The sequence below is a fragment of the Amblyraja radiata genome, chromosome 32 (assembly GCF_010909765.2).
Source record: "Amblyraja radiata isolate CabotCenter1 chromosome 32, sAmbRad1.1.pri, whole genome shotgun sequence".
Lineage (NCBI taxonomy): Eukaryota > Metazoa > Chordata > Chondrichthyes > Rajiformes > Rajidae > Amblyraja > Amblyraja radiata.
The window spans coordinates 13,829,822-13,855,299 of record NC_045987.1 but is presented as its reverse complement, the minus strand read 5'-3'; the positions used below and the strand labels follow the sequence as shown (position 1 = coordinate 13,855,299).

Sequence of the window (25,478 nt, the reverse complement as noted above, 5' to 3'; positions counted from 1 at the left end):
TATTCCTAGATCCCTCTGCTCTACAATACCAATAATAGACAGAAGCTGGCAAAGGATGCAAGTGCAAAGAGTGCAAAATTGAATATATATACTCACTCTGTTTGCAGTGACCGCAAAATATTGCAGATTCTGAAGAAATCCAATGTCCTGTGGAATGGAGGTTAGATTGTTATGGCTCAAATCTAAAAACCGCAATTTGCGGCAGTAGAAGAGCTGTGTGGGAATCTTTTCAATTTTGTTTCGATTTAAGTAGAGCCTTTCCATGTTGGTCAGAGTGCCAATTTGAATAGGGATGTAGGCAATGTGGTTATACCACAGCTTAAGGCAGACCAGTCTCCGCAGGTGTTGAAAACTGATTATTTCCTCGATTGTCTTCAGGTTGTTATCTTTGAGATCAATCTCCTGCAAGTTATGGAGACTGAAGATAGAGTGTGGGATTCGTTCCAAATCACAACGAATCAACTCCAATTCTGTCAGATTCACCATCTTCTTTAGACTATTGAGGACCATAAGTTTGGTACCCTCATTGTTGATGGACAGTTTCTGGAGATGAACACCAACATCGGTGACGACCTGCGGCAACTTAGTCAAGTTACTCTTCAACCTCAAAACCTTGAGACATTTGAGATCCCGCAGGCCATCAATCACAATGTAGCGGTTGTTTTCTGCGCTAAGATTCCCAGTTAGATGAAGCTCTTCAAGGTTCTTCAGGCTGTAGATCCACAGGGGGATCTCTTTGATGTCTGTAAATTTGATATGCAGCGACTTCAGGTGCTCGCGCAAAAAGGCAAGGGCTGGTGCCTCGATCTTTGCTGGTGTGTGGTACAACCAGAGCTCCTTAAGGTTCGTGAGTTGGGCAATAATCGGGGGAATGGTGACATCCAGGATCATCTCCAGTTTCAGCACCTCCAGCTCCGTCAGGTCAAAGATAGTGTCTGGAATTCCACTCAGCATGAAGAGGTGGAGTTCTGGTTTGTCCTGAGAGTTTTTCATGATCCTCTGCCGGAGTTTCTCCAGTGTCCACTCATTATTCAGATTGAGCTGCCGCAATTTGTTCTCACTAACCTCGGACAAAAAGACAGCAAAACGCTTTGAATACAAGGGGTCGTACTGATCAATCAGGTGCAGCATGAAAGCAAAATCATTCTTGACATCAGGAATGTCGCTGTAGCTGCTCTCCTCCCTGATGGACTCGAACGAATACTTCTTCAGCGAACGCCGGAGCATCCACCAAAGTGTGTACATGCAAATGAGTCCGTAAACAATTACTAAACTAATGTAAAACGATGCCAGAATTTTGAACAGGGTGGCTAATGGATGAGCACACTGATACACACGGTACCCTGTGAGATTCTGAATGTCCACAATGCAAGACACATCAAATTTTATATCATCAACATAATAAAGTGAGTAACTAATAATAATCGCAAATTTGATCACTTTGATAATAGTCTGTCTCATGTAAAGTTGGTAAACTATATCCCCTTCCTCTACATGGGTGCGGAACTTCTTTACTTTTTCAAAAAGGGCCTTTGCTTGCTCTCCCTCCTTCTTATCCAGCACACCCGTTTCCGAGCGGTCCACTATCCCCTGCTCGATGCGAGACTTTGTTCTCTGCAACATGGGTACGCTGGCCTCCACGTCCTCGCTCGCCGAGGATGATTTCTTTGCCATGGAGCCATTCATTTTAACAAATGACTGCTTAGGGTCACTCTCCTCGACCACAGTCTCAGAAAGTGCCCGTGTTGTCCACGGTGAGTCAAAGCATTTAAGGAGGATAGATACAAAATGTTCCAGCTTGGAGCTGGTCCGAGGATATTTGAACCAAAAATTACTGCACACCAAGAACACTAGTGTGTGCAGGAGTACAAGGTATGGAAAGTATTTTGCAAACCAGTGAAGGTTATTTTCATAGCACACGGCATCCACGTAATTGTACTGATGGCGGTCCAAGTCATATTGGATACCTGTGGGTTCATCGGAAAATGGGGGAAGAACTGAAGATGGAGGCAGGGATGCGTTCAGGTATTCTGCAGTTGGCAATACTGTGAGGAGTGGCTGAGCGGGTTCCATGCAAGTATCGTTCGAAACCCACTTGCAGGGTAAACAGATCATTTTGTCCTGTGTGACCTGTAACGTTCCCCCAAACACTGCTATCATAAGCATCACGATGGAGATGTAGTCCGTGAACACGTCCCACCATGGCTTCAAGATGCGGTAAGCAGGCTGGGTGTCAGCAAAGTATCGCAGCTCCGTTACTGGAATCATCACGCTCCTGGAAGTTAACAGAAATAAATTTCAGGAAGCAACTCATGTACCGAGGTTAACGTTCTGATCACTAACTGGAAACGTAGCTATGGATATTGTGCAGTTTTACACTACTTATCATGATTATATCCTTCAAACAAAGTGGCAAGAAACTGCAGATGGTGGAATCGAGCAAAACAAAGTACTGGAGGTACTCAGCGGATCAGGGAGCATTGGTGGTGGGAACGGACAGATAACATTTTGGTACGTGACCCTCATCAGTCTAAAAAAAGGTTGTCTATCTATTCTCTCCAAAAATACTGCCTGACCTGCTGAATTCCCCGGGTGCTTTGTATTTTGCCTTTCAAATTTGGATTATTTCCATATATTTGTTTGACACAGTTGCCCATCTGGCTTATAAGGTCATAAGTAACAGGAGCAGAATTAGGCCATTCAGTCCATCAAGTCTACTCCGCCATTCAATCATGGCTGATCTATCTCTCCCTCCTAACCCCATTCTCCTGCCTTCTCTCCATAATCCCTGACACCCGTACTAATCAAGAATCTATCTATCTCTGCGTTACAAATATCCATTGACTTGGCCTCCACAGCCTTCTGTGGCAAATAATTCTACAAATTCCCCACCCTCTGCCTAAAGAAATTCCTTCTCATCTCCTTCCTAAAGGAACATCCTTTAATTCTGAGGTTATGACCTCTAGTCCTAGACATTCCCACTAGTAGAAACATCCTCTCCACATTCACTCTATCCAAGTCTTTCACGTTTCAATGAGCTCCCCCCCACCATGGTTTTAAACTCTAGCGAGTACAGGCCCAGTACCGTCAAAAGATCATCATAAGTTAACCCACTCATTTGTGGAATCATTCTTGTAAACCTCCTCTGGACCCTCTCCAGGGCCAGCACATTCCTTCTCGGATATGGTGCCCAAAATGGCTCAATATACTCCAGATGTGGCTTGACCCGCGCCATAGAGCCTCAGCATTACATCCCTGTTTTTGTATTCTAGCCCTCTAGAAATAAATGTTAGCATTGCGTTTGCCTTCTTATGGAACAAGCGTATGAAACAAGCTGCCAGAGGAGGTAGTTGAGGCTGGGACTATTCAGTCGTTTAAGAAACAGTTAGACAGGTACATGGATAGGACAGGTTTCGAGGGATATGGACAAAGCGCAGGCAAGTGGGACTAGTGTAGCTGGGACGTTATTGGCCGGTGTGGGCGAGTTGGGCCGAAGGGCCTGATTCCACATTGTGTCACTCTATGATTTGCAGATCAACTTTTTGGGAATCCTGCATCAGCATTCCCAAGTTCCTTTGCACCTCCGATTTCTGGATTCTCTCCCCATTTAGAAAATAGTTTACGCCTTTATTCCTACTACCAAAATGCACGACTCCACACTTTGCTACACTATATTCCATCTGCCACTTCTCTGCCCACTCTCCCAACCTGTCCAAGTCCTTCTGCAGAGTCCCTGCTTTCTCTGCACTACCTGCCCTTCCACTTATTTTCTTATCATCCGTAAACTTGGCCACAAAGCCTTCAATGCCCTCATTGAAATCATAAATATACAATGTGAAGAGTAGCAGCCCCAGCACCGACCCCAGCGGAACTCCATGAGTCACTGGCAGCCAACTTGCTATTCATGTTAGTATCTGCCCTTTGATACCTTAGCAGCCTCACATGTGGCACCTTATCAAAGGGTTTCTGAAAATCTAGGTAAACAATGTCCACTGCCTCTCCTTTGCCTGTCCTACTGTTTACTTCCAAAGCATTCCAGCAGATTCGTTAGGCAAGATCTGCCCTTCACAAAACCATGCTGGCTTCGACCTCTTTTATCATGAACTTCGAAGTACTCCGTAACCTCATACTTTATAATGGACTATCCATTTATATTGGATCACAGGGCCATTTCACAGCCCACTAATTTTCCCTGTACCCACCCTCTCCAGGTTACAAAGACCATATTTATGGACACCTATACATATGATCAAACAGCAACAATCGGGACTGGATGGAGCCTAGCAGAACTACCTGGACAAGTGGGAGTGCTGAGCAGACTCACTCACGGTGTCACCAGTGGCCACTCTTCCCAACCTGCTCAATGTCCTGTCATAGCTATTTCTTGGAAACTCTCCCACACTTCCCAGTGGCGCAGCTGTTAGAGCTGTTGCCTCAGCACCAGAGACCCAGTTTCGATCCTGACCTTGGAGGCTGTCTGTGTGGAGTTTGCACATTCTCCCTGTGACTATAGGGAGAGTTTGAGTTTGACGTGAGAGTTTGTATGTTAATTGGCCTCTGTAAATTTTCCCTGGTGTGTCAGGAGTGGATGCAAAAATGGGATAACATACAACTAACGTGATCAATGGTTGGCGTGTACTCATTGGGCCGAACGGCCTGTTTACATGCTGTATCTCTAAACTAAATACACTGTTGTTTTTCATTTTCAACGTTAAAAAAATTGGGTTCCAAACAATTCCTAGGAATGGAACCTGGGGCCCACCTGTAATCTTCCTATCCTGCTACCATTCGCCCACCGTCAAACTACACCATTTTACTAGGCAATTTACAGTGGAATGTACATCTACTAATCTGCACATCTTTGAGATGTAGGTGGGAAGTGTGCCAGACTTGAGAGGATGTTGCCGGGCCTTGTGGGCCTGAGCCAGAGGGAGAGGTTGGGCAGGCTAGGACTTTATTCCTTGGAGTGCAAGAAGCTGAGTGGTTATCTTATAGAGATGTACAAATTCATGAGAATAGATAGGGTGAATTTTTGGGTCCCTGGGTGGCGGAAGGGAGGAAATAAAATGACAGTTACATGGGAAGGTGCCGTGAGAAAGAGAGTGGGTGTTGGAGGTGGAAGGGTGAACATATTTTCCAAAAGTAGTAATCATACCCCCATACATGGTAAATTGTAAGCTTTTGATGTCTTTAGTTCCAAAGGCCTGCCTTTACATTTTAATACAATTAAAATCTCTCTCAACTCTCTTAGATTGGTTTTAAAACATTAGTAAAATGTTGCTTTTTCTCAGGATTAATTTTATTACCAAGAGAAGGGGTAGGATCCAGTTCAATGGTGCAGAGGTCACATGAACTGGCAGCACAGGGGAGCCTGGCCAGCATCTAAGAATAATAAAAACTAGTTATGTAAACATTGTCGGCAATGAATACAAATTAACATGTCCACATGCTCTTTCCCAAAATTGTTTGCGGAGCTCCTTCAACTTATTATTAACCCTCTACCCAGACTTAAGAACAAGAATGAGTCTAATACTAAAATAACACAAACACAGGAGTAGGAGTAGACCACGTGGCCCTTCAAGCCGTGGCCCTTAAAGCCAATTCAATAACATCTCCAGTCTGACCTGGGGTTTCAATATCCTCTTCCTGCTTGATTGCCATAAACATTAATTTCTCCGTTGTCCAAAAGTCTCTCGGCATCTACAGCTTTCTCAGAAAGAGAACGAAAAGGATTCAAATTCTCAGAGGAAACTCCTCCTTACACAAATTTTAGGTCGTCAGTCTCTCATCCTGTAACTCACCCCCACCTCCTTTAGGAGAACTCAAGTATGATTGTGTTTATGTATAGTGGGATTTTTACTGAACTGTAGGCAAAAAAGTAATTACACTGTACCAAGGCACATGTGGCAATGAAGTACCATTGAAGGATCTAATGTCTCTATGAGATTGATGTTCAATTATTCCTTATGAGACAACCTCCACATGCAGGGGATCAATCTTGTGACTGTTCGCCATACTGGCTTGGAGGCAAATACATCCTGAAGGAAACCAAACCCATCTGGAGTAAACCAGGTTTGATCTCAGGGAGTTTGGAACATTTTGCAGGCCGTGTTTTGGATGCAATTAATTAATTATCACTCAATATTAACTAACTTTCCATTTGTATTAGTTACAACTAACTAACTTTCCATTGTGTTAATTAGTTAATTAGTTGCTGCATCTCCATGGTAATTTTATATTTCAAGAATACCCAGATCTTTAGAGTAATATAGCATTGAAACAGGCAATGATGACCATGTTTTTACCGGTGCCTGGTCAATATCTCCTCAAACTACTCCAGTCCATGTAGCTGTCAAACTGCCTTGTAAATGTCATAAATGCTCTCACCTCTACCACTTCCTCTGGTAGTTCATTCCAAGTACCTGTACACACTAACATTTCCCCTTCAAGTCCCTTTTAAATCTTTCTCCTCTCACCTTATGCTCTCTAGTTTTAGACTCCACTACCTTGAGGAAAGATTGGCAAACTATGGTAAATGGAGAATAATGAAATGTTGAAAAGATCTGATGGTATTATTAAGATATGACTATTAAATGTTGATTTACCCCCCAAGAATAAGGAGGCCGAGAGGTAACCTTATAGAAGTATCTGAAATCACGAGGGCTATCGATAAGGTGGATAGCCAATCTTTTCCTCAACTTCCTTGCTCACTCCCAATCCCATCATCCACCATCAGTCAGCCCCACACATTGCTGGCTTTCTAAAATTACTTGCTCACCACTTTCACTGGGCTTCTTCAATTGAGAGAGACTGTTGGTGCAAGCTTCGCCAATGTTGTTTCCCTACGTCTGCCACAAGGTGGCATGCAAGCTTAATCAATGGGCCTGCAACATGCTCAGCCTTGGGTGTTAAACTAGGCCATGTAATTGAGAAAAGTGTAGGGGCAATGTTTCCCACCACAATGCTGTACTCACAGCTGACATACTTCCCATTGGAGTGGAGCTAATGTACAAAAGGGAAACTTTCTAGCTAACATCACCTCCACTGCAGAACCACAGTCAAACCAACTCCTTTATGCAGCTAAGGACACAAACTGCTGGACTAACTGCTCTTAAGAAGAACCCCAATGCGAAGCATCACCTATCCATGTTCTACAGGAATGCAGATTGACCCCACCGAGTTACTCTGGTCTTTTTCATAAACCAGTATCTGCAGTTCCTGGTTTCTCCATTGTGCAGCTGATGCTTCCATACATGGACTGAGATGAAGCTCCAAGTCATCATCATCTCATTTACTGAAACATTTCAGAGAATGGGGTTTACATTTAACACATAAAAAACAGGTTCAACTGTACATCGTTGCCCTTTGGGAACAACAGGCCATGTGAGCCTGGAATAAGTACACCACTTCCCATCTTTAGGGAATTACCTTGTAAAGAGAGCCATTGATTATGAAATTCACCAACTACTTCAGTACACTAGCACAGAGCATTTGGCTGCCTGAGTGAAAGAGCACTTAAAGAATCAGGGTTAAAGTGATCCTTGGCCTGCTGAGCGTTTGCGACATCTACTGACTACAGCAGGCACCTTAAAGCACCCAAGAGCTGCATCCAAAACAGGGCTTACAAAATGTTCTAAACTCCCTGGCAGGATAAGTGAACCAATATCAGTATCCTTCTTCAGGCCAAGATCCTCAGTTTAGTTGGCCAGGTTCACTCAGTTGCCTTCGTAAGAAAGTCAGATCCTTCACATGACTGATATCAAGCTCTCAAAACATGCATTTGAGCTTAGATACAGAAAGATATTACCAGATGGATAGAAGATTATGTTAAAGTTATGTACACAGGTACAGTAATGTACAGGTACAATGAAAAACTTGCTTGCAGCAGCATCACAGGCACATAGACTCAGACAACACACAAACAAATTATACAAGGCAGTGAAAAGTAAGACTGCAACAAGATGACGCTGGGTCAAAACACAATTAGAGAATAGGTTCATGGTAGTGCAAGAGGTATCTGTAATGCTCCTTAGGACTGTGCAAATTGGTTCCAAGAAACTAATGGAAATCTCAATGCCTCCTTGAAAAAGTCTAACATCTCCAATCACTCATGGGAATCATATAATAACTCAAAATGAAATACATTCAGGAAGGCTTTAATGCCTCAGGTCCATTCATCAGCAATACAGATCTCCAGTTTATCTCCCAAACAGATGGCAGTTATTTTTATTTTATTTTAAGTGCTTTACATATAATACTTGGAAATGACTTTTCCACTTCTGTAGTGGCAGCTGGGTAAACAGATGACTTTTTAGTATCTATCAAAAACACAAATTCTCTGTAAAGATTTAAAAAAAAAGAATCTCAGAGCTGGTGAGAAAGATAACAAAAGTTTCCTCTCATCTGGTACCGATCTCCTGTCTTCGGAATAAGTTCAAATACGAGCTATTGGAAACAACAGCTTTTTGTACATGCATTCGGTTCAATTTACCAGTCCTTTAGGTTCTTGTTCAAAGTGAAAGACAATTCTTACATCACCATGATCCCAGGATTGAGGAACAATGTGGTGTTATTTACACATCTGAATATTTTGTAGATAATTTAAGGAATGAAACCTTCTCAATGTGGATGTAAAGATTCAATTCTGACAATAGATCTGGAGAAAGTACAATATTTCATCTCCAGATTTGTACCGTGAAGCTAGAGGAGTACAAACAGCTGATATACATTCATACCTTTTGATCTGTTACGAAGATAGTTGTAGTTTAACCTGTCACGTTATGGCAGAAATCACAAGGACAGCAATAGCATTATAAAGTGTATGTGATGTTCATTCCTGGGTGATATGCACAGTAATGCAATTTTCAAAAATCAGTCATGTTTCAAAATGTTAAAATCTTCAAAGAAAATTGTACTTGGCTTGAATCCTACACAGCAGCTTTCTATTGCCAGTAACCAGGCTTTTATAAATATCTTTCCAACAAATAACTGTACATCAGATAGGACCCGTTGGGATTAAAGTTGTGTGTTTGAAGGTTCTTCAACTGTTTGCAATTCACATAATTTGAGAATTTTTTTGGACTAAACAACAACATTTAAAAAACTAAAAATAGCAAAAAATATACATCGCAATAAATCATCACACAAAAAACACAATAAACAAACTAATGGTTAAAAGTAGTCTTGACCAAACCCCTGTTATGATAAAATGCAAAATTAAATTTAGCAATGCAAAGAAGCCAGGTTAAGAGTTGTTGAGAAGGGTAAGCTGGTCTATTGGCGAGGCTTGAACTCAAACAATTCTTCTGCTAATTCAATCTGGCTTCAGTTGCCAAGGCTTCACTTCAATAAACCAAGCCAGGTTTTCCCACACAGCACATTCAATGAGACCAGTATAGATTCAGTTTCTAACCAACAACATGGTATTATACAGTGCCACAGAGCTTTTGGCCGGTCACGTGGACATAAATACACTAAACACCACCACCCCAACTGGCCCTTGCACTGCAGCAGTACCAGTAAATAATTATGGAGAAGTGCAGAGTTAATTTAAAAGCATGTAATACAGTTAAGGGGATCTAATTGGCGAGTTTAGAAGAGTTTGAAAAAATAACATGTTGAAGACCTCCTTCGACTATGTAGAAGACCGCCTTCGACTATGTTGAAGACTAGCTTCGACTAGCTACGACTAACTTCAGGAAAATTGGACACCGAATAGTGGAGTGAAGACGACCTCTCTTTCATAGAAACATAGAAATTAGGTGCAGGAGTAGGCCATTCGGCCATTCAATATGATCATGGCTGATCATCCAACTCAGTATCCCGTACCTGCCTTCTGTCCATACCCTCTGATCCCCTTAGCCACAAGGGCCACATCTAACTCCCTCTTAAATATGTAAAATTAAACCTCGACCTCCTTTTGACTATGATGAAGACTATCTACGACTACCTTCGACCACCCTCGATTACCTACGACTAACATGCCGACCTACTACGACTAAACCTACTAGTAAAAAAAGTATTGATTTTTTTCCATGGCAACTTTCTTTTTACTCGCGGGCATTTTTTAACATATTTTAAAAAACGCCACAACCTAGCTGAGGCCTCAAGTACGTGGAGACCACTCTCGAGCATGAAGGAGAATTACGAAGACCTCCAACGACCATGTGTCGACCATGCTGCGAGTATGAGTCGAGGGCAAACTCGCCAGAACTCGCGGATTAGGTCGCCCAAGTGGGACAGGCCCTTCAAGTTGAAAGACCAGTGCTACTGCACAAATAATTAATTCCTATGAAAACACTTTTATTTTTTAGGAAACAGTTTTGTTATTTGTTTCTATAATATGAAAATAATTTGAATATTTTCAAACTACAATGATAATCTGAAACAGAATCATATTTAGTTTTTTTAAAAAAGGATTGAAACATTCGCTCAATTAATTCTTTCATTTAGAAAAATAAATATAAATAGGAAAAGACCTGAAACAGCTGGAGCTCAGAAGTAGTTGAAGCAACCCACTTTCACGACCTAACTCACAACCTCTGGCGATTTTGCCATTGACTCATACTCGCAGCATGGTCGTCACGAGGTCGTAGGTAGGTCGTAAGCGGTCGTAGGTAGGTCGTAGCAGTTCGTGATGCTAGTCGTAGGCTCTCGTGGCATCAAGTAGGTCGGGCCGTTTTTTCAACATGATGAAAAATGTCCACGAGTAAAAAAGGTCGTGAATTAGGTCGTGAAAGTGGGACAGGCCCTTAACCCTCAACACCTGAATATTTTGGGAGAGGTTGTGGACTGACTTCCAACTGAACATCTGTTTCTTTCTGCTTGCTTCTTGTGCATTTAAATATGAATCAATGTTTCAGTAGAAATAGTTTTGTTTTTTTTTAAAGCAAAACTGTTCAAGTAATTGCTAGACTCATCAATAGCAAAGTATCCCAGAGCCTGGCGCTTACAGTTCGAAATCAAGAGTAATCTGCAGCCAAACTTTAACCATGTGTTTGGCTCGTATCCCTCTAAACCTGTGCTTACACTTTTTCGCCAATCACATTAACTCTCATTCCCCCATCTCATTCTTCACACATTACCTTGTTCCAATAATGCTCAACACAAGCCCAGAGCATCCCAACGCCTGATTTGATGATTCAGCATCAATTTCAGTCATTTCAGATAACCAGTTACTTCACTCATGTATTTCACTTTTCCACAAGTTTTGTTACCTCTCACGTAGTTGCATGAAATCACAAATACTCCTATTTATAAATAAGTAAACCCCCTCCACAACTGGAACCTTGACCTCCTGGCTCACTGGCTACAATCAGAGCGGATAGGCAACATCTCTTCTATGATAATTCTCAATATCAGTGCTCCACAAGGTTACGTTCTCAACCCCTTAATATGTAGATAGACACAAAAGGCTGGAGTTACTCAGTGGGTCAGACAGCATCTCTGGAGAAAAGGAATAGGTGATGTTCCAGATAGAGACCCTTCTTCAGACTGAGAGAAAGGGGAAAGGGAAATAAGAGATATAGACAGTGATGTAGAGAGATATAGAACAAATGAATGAAAGATATGCAAAAAAGTAACGATGATAAAGGAAACAGGTCATCGTTAGCTGTGGCCTAGGTGAAGATTAGTATAGACAATGAGAGTCAACAAGACGACTTTGAAGCTGGTGCGTCTGATGGAGGTGGGGGGGGGGGGGGGGGAATGCAAGTTACTTGAAGTTAGAGAAAAAAAAATTCATACCACTGGGTTGTAAGCTGCCCAAGCAAAATATGAAATGCTGTTCCTCCAATTTGCATTTGGCCACACTCTGACAATGGAGGAGTCCTAGGTCGATATGGGAATGGGAAGGGGAATTAAGTGTTTGCCAACCGGGAGATCAGGTAGGTCCAGGTGGACTGAGCTAAGGTGCTCAGCGAAACGATCGCCCAGTCTACGTTTGTTCTTTATCTGTCTACATCACCATCTATATCTCTAGCTTCCCTTTCCCCTGATTCTCAGTCTGAAGAAGGGTCTCGACCCAAAACGTCACCTATTCCTTTTCTCCAGAGATGCAGTCTGACCCGCTGAGTAACTCCAGCTTTTTTTGTCTATCTTCGGTTTAAACTAGCATCTGCAGTTCCTTCCTACACACATTTAATACATAGCCTACACACATGAATATAGGGCTAAATTCTGCTCTAATACAATTTACAAAATTTGCAGATGACAAACAATGACAGGATGGAGTACAGAGTCAGCAGCATTCTGTTAAGACAATAATCTCTCCCTCAACATTAGCAAAACAAAGGAGCTGGTCAGAAAGTGGAGTCCATATCATTGGTGTCCATATCAATGGTGCTGAAGTGGAGATAGCCATGAGCTTCAAATTTGGAGGTGCAAATAACACAATCAATTTGTCCTGGTCCAACTAATGCTAAAGCCATGAAAGCACATAATGCCTCTATTCTCTCAGAAGGCCAATAAAATTCAGCATGTTTTCAATTACTCTTACCAATTTCTATAGATGCACCATAGAACGTGTCCTGTCCAGATGCTGGTATAGCAATTGGTCTATCCATTTCTGCAAGAAACTGCAGATGTGTAGATGTAGCTCAGCCCATTAAACAAACCAGCCGCCTATCCCCCCCATCAACTCTAAATGCATCAGGAGAGCAGCCAAGGACGTTTTTCTCCCCAGTCATTCCCTCTTCTCCCTACTCCTAATCTCACATAATCCAAGAGACTATTTTTGCAAGTCTCATGTTCAGCCATTGGTTGCTATCTGTAATCCAGTGGTGGAGCAAACTGATGAAATCAAATTTGGCAGAGAAGTCCGTACTCGCTTCTATTCTTTGGGAACGACTAACTTACCAGTCTTTACTTAGTTGCCCGAGTGGCTGAACAATATACAATAAACTATTATCCACTAAAAGCTTCTGTTCTGCAGCAGTGCTTTTCAAAGCTTCAGACACTTTCACTTGTAACAAAAGTACTGGCACTGCAGCATACACTGAGACCAAAGAAATTATGTAATATGATCAAACTAAACTATGCAATAGAATATGGTGGATACATTTTACTGTTCCAGACCAAGACAAAGGCTAAATTTCCACTAAAGAATGTTCAAACCTAAATTAGGATACACAAAATAGACGTGGGAAAATACAACAGCTGAAATGGCACGTAACTAGACAAAGTTAATAGGATGCAGTCTCAAGAATTACTGCTCGTCTCAATGCTCCCAACCTGAGACGGCCAAGGTCTCCAGCTCTCAATCAATTATCTAACACAACTTCATGTGCAGATTATATGAACAATGCGGGAAAGTAAGTAATTCTTATCTTATTTTAATTTCTCAGCAAGAACATATTGTTATGATTTAAGAAATAATCTAAAGCTCGCGATGACAGGAACAGCAGCACAAAAGGGGAAGGACATCAAATTTGTTTCAGAGCATGAATAAAATTTTGATATTCTGTTGAGAGGATTATACTCTAGAAACTATTTAATTTAATACTCTTGGCACACAATCTGCAATACCATTGTTAACTTTTTACAAGGAAGGCGATGAAAGAAATTTCACATACCTAAAGTGGATTCTCAAAAAGTGACATTGGATAAATTATTTATAAGTCCTTTGAAACAGATAGAAGTCCAGCCAAAATCTCTGGCTTGAGAGATAGAATGACTTTACCTCATTGTGGATATTTCATTAGGAATCAGGAAACCACACCTTTAAAATCGCTGAGTGACCTGAGCATTGTGCAATCTCATCTGCACTGAAGCCTCACCAGCTGACTAGCAAAGGAATCAGTAAATCAAGTGATTAATGAGCAAAATATTTCATAACTCAAAAATACTCAGAAAGATAAGACTGGATTTATTCTCTCCATAGTTTAGAAGAATTTGTGGCGATAACATTGATTTGTACAAAATTCTTAAGGGACTTGAAAGGGTAGACACAGAGTGGATGAAGACCAAGGGCCACAGTCTCAAAATATGGGTTGGCTATTTAGGCCAGAAATGACAAGAAATTGCTTCACCCAGATACCAGTAAATCCTTAGAATCCAAGAGGGCTGTGAAAGCTCAGGTGTCGAGATTGTTTCAGAGATCAGATTTTGAGATGGTAAGCAAATCAATTATATGTTCAGTGCCAGGAAATGGCACTGAGGTAACAGATCAGTCACAATCTTATTGAATGATGGAACATGCACAAATATAATAAACAATAGATAATACACAATAGGTGCAGGAGTAGGCCATTCGGCCCTTCGAGCCAGCATCGCCATTCAATGTGATCATGGCTGATCACCCACAATCAGTACCTCATTCCCGCCTTCTCCCCATATCCCCTGACTCTGCTATCTTTAAGAGCCCTATCCAGCTCTCTCTTGAAAGTATCCAGAGAACAGGCTTCCACAACCCTCCGAGGCAGAGAATTCCACAGACTCACAACTCTCTGTGAGAAAAAGTGTTTCTTCGTCTCCGTTCTAAATGGCTTACCCCTTATTCTTAAACTGTGGCCCCTGGTTCTGGACACCAACATTGGGAACACGTTTCCTGCCTCTAGCGTGTCCAAACTCTTAATAATCTTATATGTTTCAATAAGATCCCTTCTCATTCTTCTAAACTCCAGAGTATACAAGCCCAGCCGCTCCATTCTTTCATTATACGAGTCCCGCTATCCCAGGAATTAACCTTGTAAACCTATGCTGCACTCCATCAATAGCAAGAATGTCTTTCCTCAAATTAGGGGACCAAAACTGCACACAATATTCCAGGTGTGGTCTCACTAGGGCCCTATACAACTGCAGAAGGACCTCTTTGCTCCGATACTCAAATCCTCTTGTTATAAAGGCCAACATGCCATTCGCTTTCTTCACTGCCTGCTGTACCTGCATGCTTACTTTCACTGACTGATGAACAAGGACCCCCAGATCCCGTTGTATTTCCCCTTTTCCCAACTTGACACCATTTAGATAGTAATCTGCCTTCCTGTTTTTGCTATCAAAGTGGATAACCTCACATTTATCCACATTAAACTGCATCTGCCCACTCACCCAACCTGTCCAAGTCACCCTGCATTCGAATAGCATTGTTCACACTGCCACCCAGCTTTGTGTCACCTGCAAATTTGCTAATGTTACTTAGAATCCCTTCATCTAAATCATTGATGTATATTTTAAATAGCTGCGGTCCCAGCACCGAGCCTTGCGGTACCCCACTAGTCACTACCTGCCATTCTGAAAGGAACCCGTTAATCCCTACTCTTTGTTTCCAATGATCGATAAGATATTTATTGTTTCATATCCTGTTAAACTAAGTCATTTCCTAATTGGATTCAAGTAGCTTGCAAACTGGTGGCCAATTTCAATTGTATACCTAGACATGCAAATTATTGGAGTACCATCTAAATATGTATAACTAGCTCATGGTGACCCAAATTCAAGGTAGTTGACAGTCTACAAGAATTAGATGCATTGTTCACTTAGATTTTAGAAACAGCAGTGATGACCTTGCTATTACATAGTTGACCATGAACTTGAATCAGAGTCATAGTTATGGAGCTGTTCCCGAGTCTGGTGGCACACACTTTCAAGCTTTTGTATCATCTGCAGGTGGGTGTGGAGAAACATAGAAAATAGGTGCAGGAGGAGGCCATTCGGCCCTTCGAGCCTTCGAGAGAAGGAGGAATGACGAGGGATCTAGATCCCACTGTAAGCTTAGATATTCTTCCTCGCAGTCCACCATACCACCAATTTTGGCATCACCTGCAAATTTACTAATAATGCTAATTACATTATTATTCAAATTATTAATGTAGATACAACCAACAGTGGATCCAGCAGAACTCCACAGATTACAAGTATGTAACAAGGCCATTTTGCGCAGAGTTTAGTTTAATCTCAGAAATAAAAGGTTCCCATAGGAAACTTTCACTGTTATCAAATTATTTCCATGCTCTATTTGTAATTAGTCTATTATGGTTGTACACAAAGCTGTTTTTTCAAAATTGTCTTGTGCGGTATTTCAGCTATTTTCTCACTCACCGTGTTTCTGGCTGTTATCTGTCCTCAGATGTTCTGTGTGTTAAGCAAACAAGCTTTTCTGCTGGATTCCCACCAACTTTTGGCACCTTACTCTCTCTCACCGCCATAGGAGCAGTTGCTGGCACTGAAAGGCAGAAGAAAACCCAGTGATGAAATGGCAAAGTAACATAAAGCTTAGTGTGAGTTTATGACATGATTGCACAGAAATGTGCACTTTACCCAGCCCTAAATATCAGATACACAGGAGAGATTAGAGGTGCTGTTTTCTTTGAGAGATTGTGGACAGTGTTGGTATTCTTTACCTCTGTTTATTACGAACCAAACAAAAATAAACCCTTCGACAGATTTAAAAAATATTTAAACCTAAATCATTCAAGAATATAATTTTCTACTACTGAAGTATGTACCTTGTATATATCTAGTGCAGCAGTAACCCAGAACATTGATACAAATACATCCAGACTCAGTGAAAAGGTTTTGTTTGCATACTATTGTGTCAAATCTAACCATATTATGCATCAGTCCAATCAAGCCATATACAAGTATAACAGGTAGTGCAAAGAGAAAATTACCAGAGAGCAGAATATAGTGTTACAGCATTGTGGCACTACATTTCGGGAGAAAAAATACAATGCCCTCATTGGAAGATCAGACTATACCCTACCCTACACTTTAAGCTATATATAGCTTAAGAGTGGTACAGCTGTAGAGTTGCTGCCTTACAGCTGCAGAGACCCGAGTTTGATCCTGATTAGAGGTGCTGTCTGGAGTTTGTACGTTCTCCGTGGGTTTTCTTTGGGTGCTCCGGTTTCCTCCCAGACTCCAAAGACATGCAGGTTTGTAGGTTAATTGGTTACTGTAAATTGTGCCATGATTGTAGTATAGTGCTAGTTACGAGGTGATCACCTTTCGGCGCGTGCTCGGTGGCCCAAAGGGCCTGTTTCATGCTGTATCTCTAATGTCTAAACTCTTATGGGAGCACCATGCAGTAGTCTGATAATAGCAGAGATGAAGCTGTTCCTGTTGCTTTCTAGCGTGTACTTGGAAAAGCAGACACATAAAATATCAGGATACCAATCAACACACAAAGCTTGAATTTTTTTTTTTTTAAACAGCTGACAAATAAAGTTCCCACATCAATCTTTTCTATTTGCTTTATTGCAGATGTCAAGCTGACAACTTGCTTCTCATTTACAATATTTAACTAGTTTGTTACAAGCACATGCGAGTCACGTTATTCTAATATCCTGCAGTTGTAAAATTCTTCATAAAACTGTTGCTTATTCTGAATTACTGGAAAATGAAAGCCATTGAGTTTTTTGAACTTTCATCAAGATATTTATTCCGACAGATTAAGACCAGAAATATGAAAATGCCCCACAGGCAAAACAGATTGCTTACTTTTACAGATATTAATGGAGTTCATTGAAAACGAGAACAATGGAAACCAAATTATTCAAATGTGTGTGAGCAGAGAAAAAATAAATCACTAGTTATTTACAAGATTCTGATTGTCGGCCTAAAGCAACAAAACTAGACTCTCTTTTTCAAAGATGGCGGCGGTGGAAGATGAAGGGAAAAATGTGCGGATGTGAACTCTCCTCCCACAACTGCAGAATGCACCCTGAAGTTCAGCGGGACATGGTGACCTTGTCGCACAGAAGTGGTGGGGCAACTGCTGGAGGTGATGGACGGCATGTTTGTGGTGATCATGGTGTTGGCTGTGGCGCCACACAGGAGGCCCTAGAGCAGCTGGATTAACGAGCAGCTGCATGGAGCGGCGGTGGAAGGAGCCGACAGCATCATGCTCGGCCAGACCGAGCCCCACTTCATTGACCCAATGTCGGCAGGACACCAGGCCTTAAAATGAGAAAATAAGAAGTTGCATATCTTCTTGGGCCAATATTAGACTTTTCAGAGACTTGGAAGTTGTAAGAGGGTGCTGGAATAGGGCTCACTGCATGCCGTTCCAGAAGAGAATGGACTGCACTCATGTATAGTGTGATTTGACTGGAAAACACACAGAACATGGATTTCAGTGCATCTCTACAAACATGACAATAAATAAACTAACAAACTACACCACATTCTGAAATACTGAATACATTCAAAGTCAAGATTGGGAAGCTTTTGATCTATAGAATCAGGATTATAGTGACTAGGTAGGAAAATGAAGCAAAGGTCATGAACTGATTAGCTTTGAAATTATGGAACATTAAATTATGGAACAGCAGAGTAGGCTTGAGAGCTCGCACACAGAGGAGGAGAGGGGAGGGCCAGAGGCAGAGGAACCCCAGGCAGTTGAAGAGGTGAACACGCTTTGGAGACATGATCTTCCCTTCTGTTCAAAGATACCATGAAAGTTAAGGGTAGGAAGGAAGTTTTACTTAGATCATTGATAGCAAACTGGCAGGTAAGATATATTTTAGTTTATTAAATACTAATTGGATTGCTGTGTATATTCAATAGTCTCTAAAGCTCAATGTTAATTCTAAGGTTAAATAATTAAGATGAACCAGAAAGCAGACCAAGATGAAGATTCAGTAGCCTATTTAAATATCTTAAACATTAAGGTTTCTGCACATCTAACAAAAGAAAATCTATGCTAACAGCCTACAACTGGTAAATTCTATTAGATAACACTGAGCTGCATCTTTGGGCTGCTACCTTAATATCGGTATGGTTTATAATCAACATTCTTGTATTTCCGTTTCATACGGTGTGAAAAATGCTTCTGTACAGAAATCAGAGCTTGAGTCTTCATCCTACAAACATACACCTTCAGCAGAATGGATCATTTCCAGTGTGGGGATAAATGAGATTACAAAATGTTTTAATGTGGTTGATGATTAAGCTGTAAAAATCCAAAATCTACAACAGAATTTCAAACTAGGTAAATATTAACATACAGATTACTTACTGCAAAAACCTTTTGTGTTAAGCTGTACAGCAAGTACTTATAAGTGTTCCAGATTTTATTAATAGTCTCAAAGTTACTTTATGCCAGGAAGGAAAGGAACCCAATTCCATATACGCCTTCATTTTCAAAATGGATATCCTGAAGTGGTCTGTTTTTGCAGGGCTGGCTCATAGTTACATCTCTACACTGTGACACCTCCTGATGTTCTTGCCTTACTTGTCATCTACCCAACATAAACCTTTTTCAAGTTGCATGGAATGAAGCCGTTTAAGTGTTGCATATTGTAGACATTCAATTTCTATACTGCTGACAATTGGTGCAGGAGTAGGCTTCGAGCCAGCACCGCCATTCAATGTGATCATGGCTGATCATCCCCAATCAGTACCCCGTTCCTGCCTTCTCCCCATATCCCCCGACTCCGTTATTTTTAAGAGCCCTATCTAGCTCTCTCTTGAAAGCGTCCAGAGAACCTGCCTCCACCGCCCTCTGAGGCAGAGAATTCCACAGACTCACCACTCTCTGTGAGAAAAAGTGTTTCCTCGTCTCCGTTCTAAATGGCTTACTCCTTATTCTTAAACTGTGGCCCCTGGTTCTGGACTCCTCCAACATCAGGAACATGTTTCCTGCCTCTAGCGTGTCCAAACCCTTAACAATCTTATATGTTTCAATGAGATCTACTCTCATCCTTCTAAACTCCAGAGTGTACAAGCCCAGCTGCTCCATTCTCTCAGCATATGACAGTCCCGCCATCCCGGGAATTAACCTTGTAAACCTACGCTGCACTCCCTCAATAGCAAGAATGTCCTTCCTCAAATTAGGGGACAAAAACTGCACACAATATCCAGGTGTGGTCTCACTAGGGCTCTGCACAACTGCAGAAGGACCTCTTTGCTCCTATATTCGATTCCTCTTGTTATAAAGGCCAACATGCCATTCGCTTTCTTCACTGCCTGCTGTACCTGCATGCTTACTTTCATAGACTGATGTACAAGGACCCCCAAATACCGCTGTACTTCCTCTTTACCCAACTTGATGCCATTTAGATAGTAATCTGCCTTCCTGTTTTCACTACCAAAGTGGATAACCTCACATTTATCCACATTAAACTTCATCTGCCATGCATCTGCCCACTCCCCCAACCTGTCCAAGTCACCCTGCATTCTCATAGCATCCTCCTCACAGTTCACACTGCCACCCAGCTTTGTGTCATCTGCAAATTTGCTAATGTTACTTTGAATCCCTTCATCCAAATCATTGATGCACATTGTAAATAGCTGTGGTCCCAGCACCGAGCCTTGCGGTACCCCACTAGACACTGCCTGCCATTCTGAAAGGCAGGTGAGCTTGTGTGTTTTTTATTTGTTGATAAGTTCAGCCACTTTCTTGCAGTAAAGATAGAAAAAGATTTACAGCATGCAAAGCAAGAGTCTGGAAACTATCGGGAGATTTGGATGTAGGATGTATGATTACTAAATTTGCAAATGACATGAAAACCACTGTTGTTGATAGTGAGAGGATAGTGAGTCTTGCGTTAAAGACGGCTATTGATCAGCTTGTAAATGAGCCAACGTATTGGCAGATGAAATTTAATCCCAACAAGTGATGCATTTCAGGAGGTTTATAAAGTGTAGCATATACATCAGAATTAGCAGGGCTCCAGAAAAAGTTGTAGAACATAGGAACCATAGTTGTAGAATACAGGCCCATTAATCCATGTGGTGGCAGCATAGGTGGTTGAGATGAAGAAAGCAGCAAATGAGACACTGGACTTCATTAGCTGGGATATCATTGTACAACTTCTAAAAACTTTATTTAAACCCAAGATAGACACGAAGTGCTCTAGTAACTCAGCGGGTCAGGCAGCATCTCTGTTGAAAAATGCTAGGTGAAGTTTCGAGTTGGTACCCTTCTTCAGACTGAAAGTAGGGGGGTGGTGGGTTGAAAAGAGAGATGGCTCTTCTTCCCCCCCCCCCTTCCCTGCCCTTTCTTAAGCTTGAATTGGCTGGAGTATTATTTGCAGCTCTGGGTACTGCACCAGAGGAAGAGTGTAAATACACTGGAGAGGGTGCAGAGATGATTTGCCAGGATATTGTCTGGGATGAAATGTTTCAGTTGAAGAGAGACTGGATACACTGGTGTTGCTTTCCTTGAAGATAAGGCCGTGAGGGCAATCTGATCAAGGTATGCAAAGGAGAATACGTAGTATGGATAGTGAGAAACTTTCCCCATCATGGATGTCTAAAACAAAGGGCAGAGGTTTAAGATGAGTAAGAGAGCATTAGAGGATTTTTTTTGAAGACCTCAAGGGGTAATGGCAATTTGGAACACACTGCCTGAAAGGCGAGCAGTTATTATTTTAATGTTGTAGTGATTCAAATGAATCACTGCAACATTAAAAGCAGTTAACAATGTAAATGGAATAGTATAAAAAGCTATTCAATAGTCAGCATGGACATGATAGGTCGATGGCCTGTTTCTGTGCTGTGTGACCTTATGGCCATTTACTTTAAAAAGGTAAAACTCCTCTGCACCATCTCTAGGGCAATCATGTTCTTCCTATGGCATGGCATCCAGAACTACAAACATTACTCCAGCTGAACTAGATCTAACCAATGTTTTTATAAAGCTGTATGATGATCTTGTACCCTATGTCACATTCTACTTAAAAATAAATCTCAAGTTTATACTCAATTCTACCTTTTTTTTTGTGTGTCATCCATACAAATTTTTCCAAGATTCAATAAATTATGTTGCTCCCTTCCTGTATGTCTGCTTCAAGCAGGCGATCCCTGTCCCTCCTCTTCTTTTCCAACATCCTTAATTACATTTAACAGTCTGATGGGGTTGTCTCTAGAATGGTTATCTTTAAGTCATCTTTTGGCTAACAGCCTGAAATTTACTCCTTTATCATGGTAAAGTGTTCTACGATTAGAGTCTAGCTGAAAATAGGCCTCATCTGGGATAGAACTGCAAGCCTGAACCCCCATACGATTTCATCACTACTGCATCCATTACTGTTGTACAAAGTGGCCAAAGAAGCATTGAGATGATATGCTTCTTTGATCTATTATGCATTTATCCACTGAGGTGAATATAAATCGGCCCTGACTCCTCATCACAAGAAAAGCCATACATCCACTAAACTATTGTTAAAAAGGATATATTTAAACAAAGAGCAAATCAAACTTAAAAACAAAACTTCAGGGCTAAATTTAATGTTAAAAATTCTAAACAATGCAAAAACAGGGTGGGTGGCTGCTTGAATGCTCTCTTAGACCTTGACTCCTGTGTTATGTCATCAAGCTCACTACAACTGAACAATTACAATCACAAATCTTGGCAGTGGAATACAACACAATAGGAAGAGTCAAGTAAGCGAAGTATGATTTCAATGGAACTTCCTCTCATATCAGACTATCAGTCGGCTTCGATCTCCACTATTTCTTCAATATTCTAATCCCAATCCACAGATGGATACGGCTTTTCCATTTAGAACGGGGACATTTTTAAACATTGTCTGTAAACCTTGCCTTGAACTTATTGTTCCTGTACACTACTGCGGCATTCAAAAGCTCCATTGACACGTCAAAATGGAAATGTTAAGATGATTAAAAATAGTTTGCTTTATAAAAATGTACTGATATGTTGTCATGAAAAATATACTAAACCCCTCATTTGATTTATTTAACAAAAAATACACAAAAAAGCCAAGACTCATCATTTGTCACTAAGTTGTTGCAACTACCAACATACATATAGCCAATGTACCTTAATCATGGCTCAGAACACACTCCGTTGAACAATGAAGGACAAATCCCAAACGTACAACTTCCACCTTCCATTAAAATCTGGACATAATGTGTTACTGTCATTGCTCAATGTTAATTTATTTCAACTTCTTTGGTGCATAGGCCATTAAAAAAATTATTTGATTACTTGTAATCTCCTTTTGTAGAAACAGGGCTGTCAATATTTCACAATTTGGAAGACACGTAAGCCATATTTGGAGGAGTAATTTGTTTTTATATACACAATTGCAAATTTGACTAACAAAAAACCCAAAATATTTCACAGCTCTTGGTCGTTTCTTCCTGTTTATAGATATTGTTTTAAACCAATGCATAACAATTCAAATATGCTGTAAAATCCTGTATTAATATACCAAATGAAAATACTTCAGCAAGTCAAACCAGAACTAGAGCAAGCCAAATAGCAGGTGGAGAAACACAGTACATTTCCAATTACTCTTACTACAAGATGAGCATGCAACATAAGTTTTTAAAATGAACTTGCCCATTTCAGATTTGGTATTAATTTGTAAAGGACTTTATCACTTTCAAATAATAGTATGTGCAAAATATAGTTGGACTTAATTTTCTCCAATGAAATAACCAATCATCAAAATGTTGGATGACCTATTTACAACACAAGGATTCCCAAGTCGGATCCCAGATTCCAGATAATTGCACTGCTCACACGGAAGCCACACATCAGCTCATATAAATGACACTGAGCCAGCCAACTGCAACCACGACCCCACAATCAGTCCACAGTCACCAATGGAAAGACTGGAGTCCTGGTACTCAATGTACATGTTTCATTAATTCTCAGCCAAATCACTGGCTGCATGATGATGAATACTGCTAATATGATGGATATAACCACTGCACTAAACATCTTCTTGCCAATGGCTATGTTCACAGCCCAAGGCATCAATATTTTGTTGAAGAATTAAATTTTGTCAATATAGAATAGCTCCAGGGGATTGAGATCAATTACTGAATGTGAGGCCAACTGAATTAACTTGAAGATTTATTAACCATCAGAGGTTGATTTTGAACTTGGGTAGTCATTGACACATACATCGATGCAAACTGAAGAGAGAGAGAGAGAGAGAGAGAGATAGGGTGGGGTGTCTGTGTGTGGAATACAAGAGACAATGGTGAAATGTGATGGACAACATGGACTGGGTAGGCCAAATAGTCTGTTTCTGACTATTTTGTGCTTTTTAATCTATGATACTTAAGAGTAACAGCTGCAGTGAGTGGTGGTGTGTCCAAGTATCACAGCTCAAGCAAATAGCAGCAAACAAAAGGTATGCATCTTGACTAAACCAATGCATTTATGATTTTCTGTTGTTGGACTGTAAATGTAATAAACTCAATATTAAATCTGATTGCTTATCAACAATAGTAATATATTAATTTGACCAATAAAATCCAACCCATTACTCAGTGAAGGGTGTTCTATTTCATAATACAATATCAACAAAACCTCAAAACCACAGTTCCCACAAACTAGATTCTGATTACCAGAGCAAAAGATAAAGTACGGGAGAAACTCAGCAGGTCAGGCAGCATCTGTGGAGGGAACAGATAGACAATGTTTCGGGACACTTTTCAGACTCCAGAATCTGTAGCTTCTTGCGTCTCTCTCTTCCAATTGCCAGAATTATTTACCATATCCAAGCCTCCCAACTACAAACACCATAAACCCATTGACAGCCGCCACATGACACATATACAGTCAGTCCTTTTCATTGAAGAACATTGATCTTTGTCCAAGACGGCAAAAAATTGCAGTGTGTTGTAAATGTAGCCTAATCCATCACACAGACCAGATTCAGAAAAGAGCCAACATCGTTAAAGACTTGTCCCATCCTGATCATTCCCTCTTCTCCCTGCTCCCATCTGGTAGAAGGCATAGAAGCTTGAAAGTACATGCTTCAGAATGGTCCTTCCATCAGCAGGGTATTGTCTGATTCACCTCTATTCCATTGTGGACATTGGACTTTGTCTAATGAACTGATGCGCTACGATGCTGAGAACTATATTCTGCAATGTGTATCATCTATTTTGTTCTATCTATTTTACTTGAGTTTAACTTGATTGTATTTATATCTGTTATTATCCATTGCTTGGATAGCATGCAAAACAAAGCTATTCACTGTACCTCAGTATAAATGACAATAGTAAATCTAAACCTAAAATAAACATTGAAAAGTTTTAGCTGTAGGCTTACAACAATGAGTGGCCCATTTGTTTTGCTACAATCAACAGACCCAGTAATCCCCAGAATAGCCATCTACGCTCTCGCTGCAATGGTCATTCCAAGCTCCCTGTTGCATACCATGACAACTTCCCTTACCATTCCCACAACAACCTGCCCATCGTTGGCCTTCTTCATTGCCAGGGTGATCCAAATGTAAACTGGAGGAACGACACCTTACATGTCCATCATCCTACATCAATCTACCTCGCGTCTACTAGCCAGTACGTCACTCCCTTCCTCTTTATATTGGCTACCTTCCCTCTCCACTCTCAATCCTGATGCAGGGTCTCAACTCAAATTCCTTCCACCTTTCAGATACTGCTCAACCTGTGGAGTTCCTCCAGTGGTTTGGCGCTTTTGAGCCAGATTCCAGCATCTGCAGTCTCCATTCTATATCCCTTCCCCAGAGTATGGTGCGCTGGTCATTTGCCTGGCTCTAGATTGCCAGCCATTCCCATTCCACCAGATCTCG

General features: G+C 41.0%; 1 protein-coding gene across 1 annotated transcript in view; it reads right to left on the bottom strand.

The window, feature by feature from the left end:
- The window catches only part of lrrc8a (leucine rich repeat containing 8 VRAC subunit A), a 29,957-nt gene that overhangs the window by 3,893 nt on the left and 586 nt on the right, over positions 1-25,478 (bottom strand). Inside the window, exons 2-3 of the mRNA XM_033048865.1 lie at positions 16,036-16,159; positions 97-2,275 (exon numbers count right to left, since the gene is read on the bottom strand). Coding sequence (XP_032904756.1) covers positions 97-2,268 — 2,172 coding nt within the window. The 5' untranslated portion in view covers positions 2,269-2,275; positions 16,036-16,159. The remainder of the gene's footprint in view (positions 1-96; positions 2,276-16,035; positions 16,160-25,478) is intronic.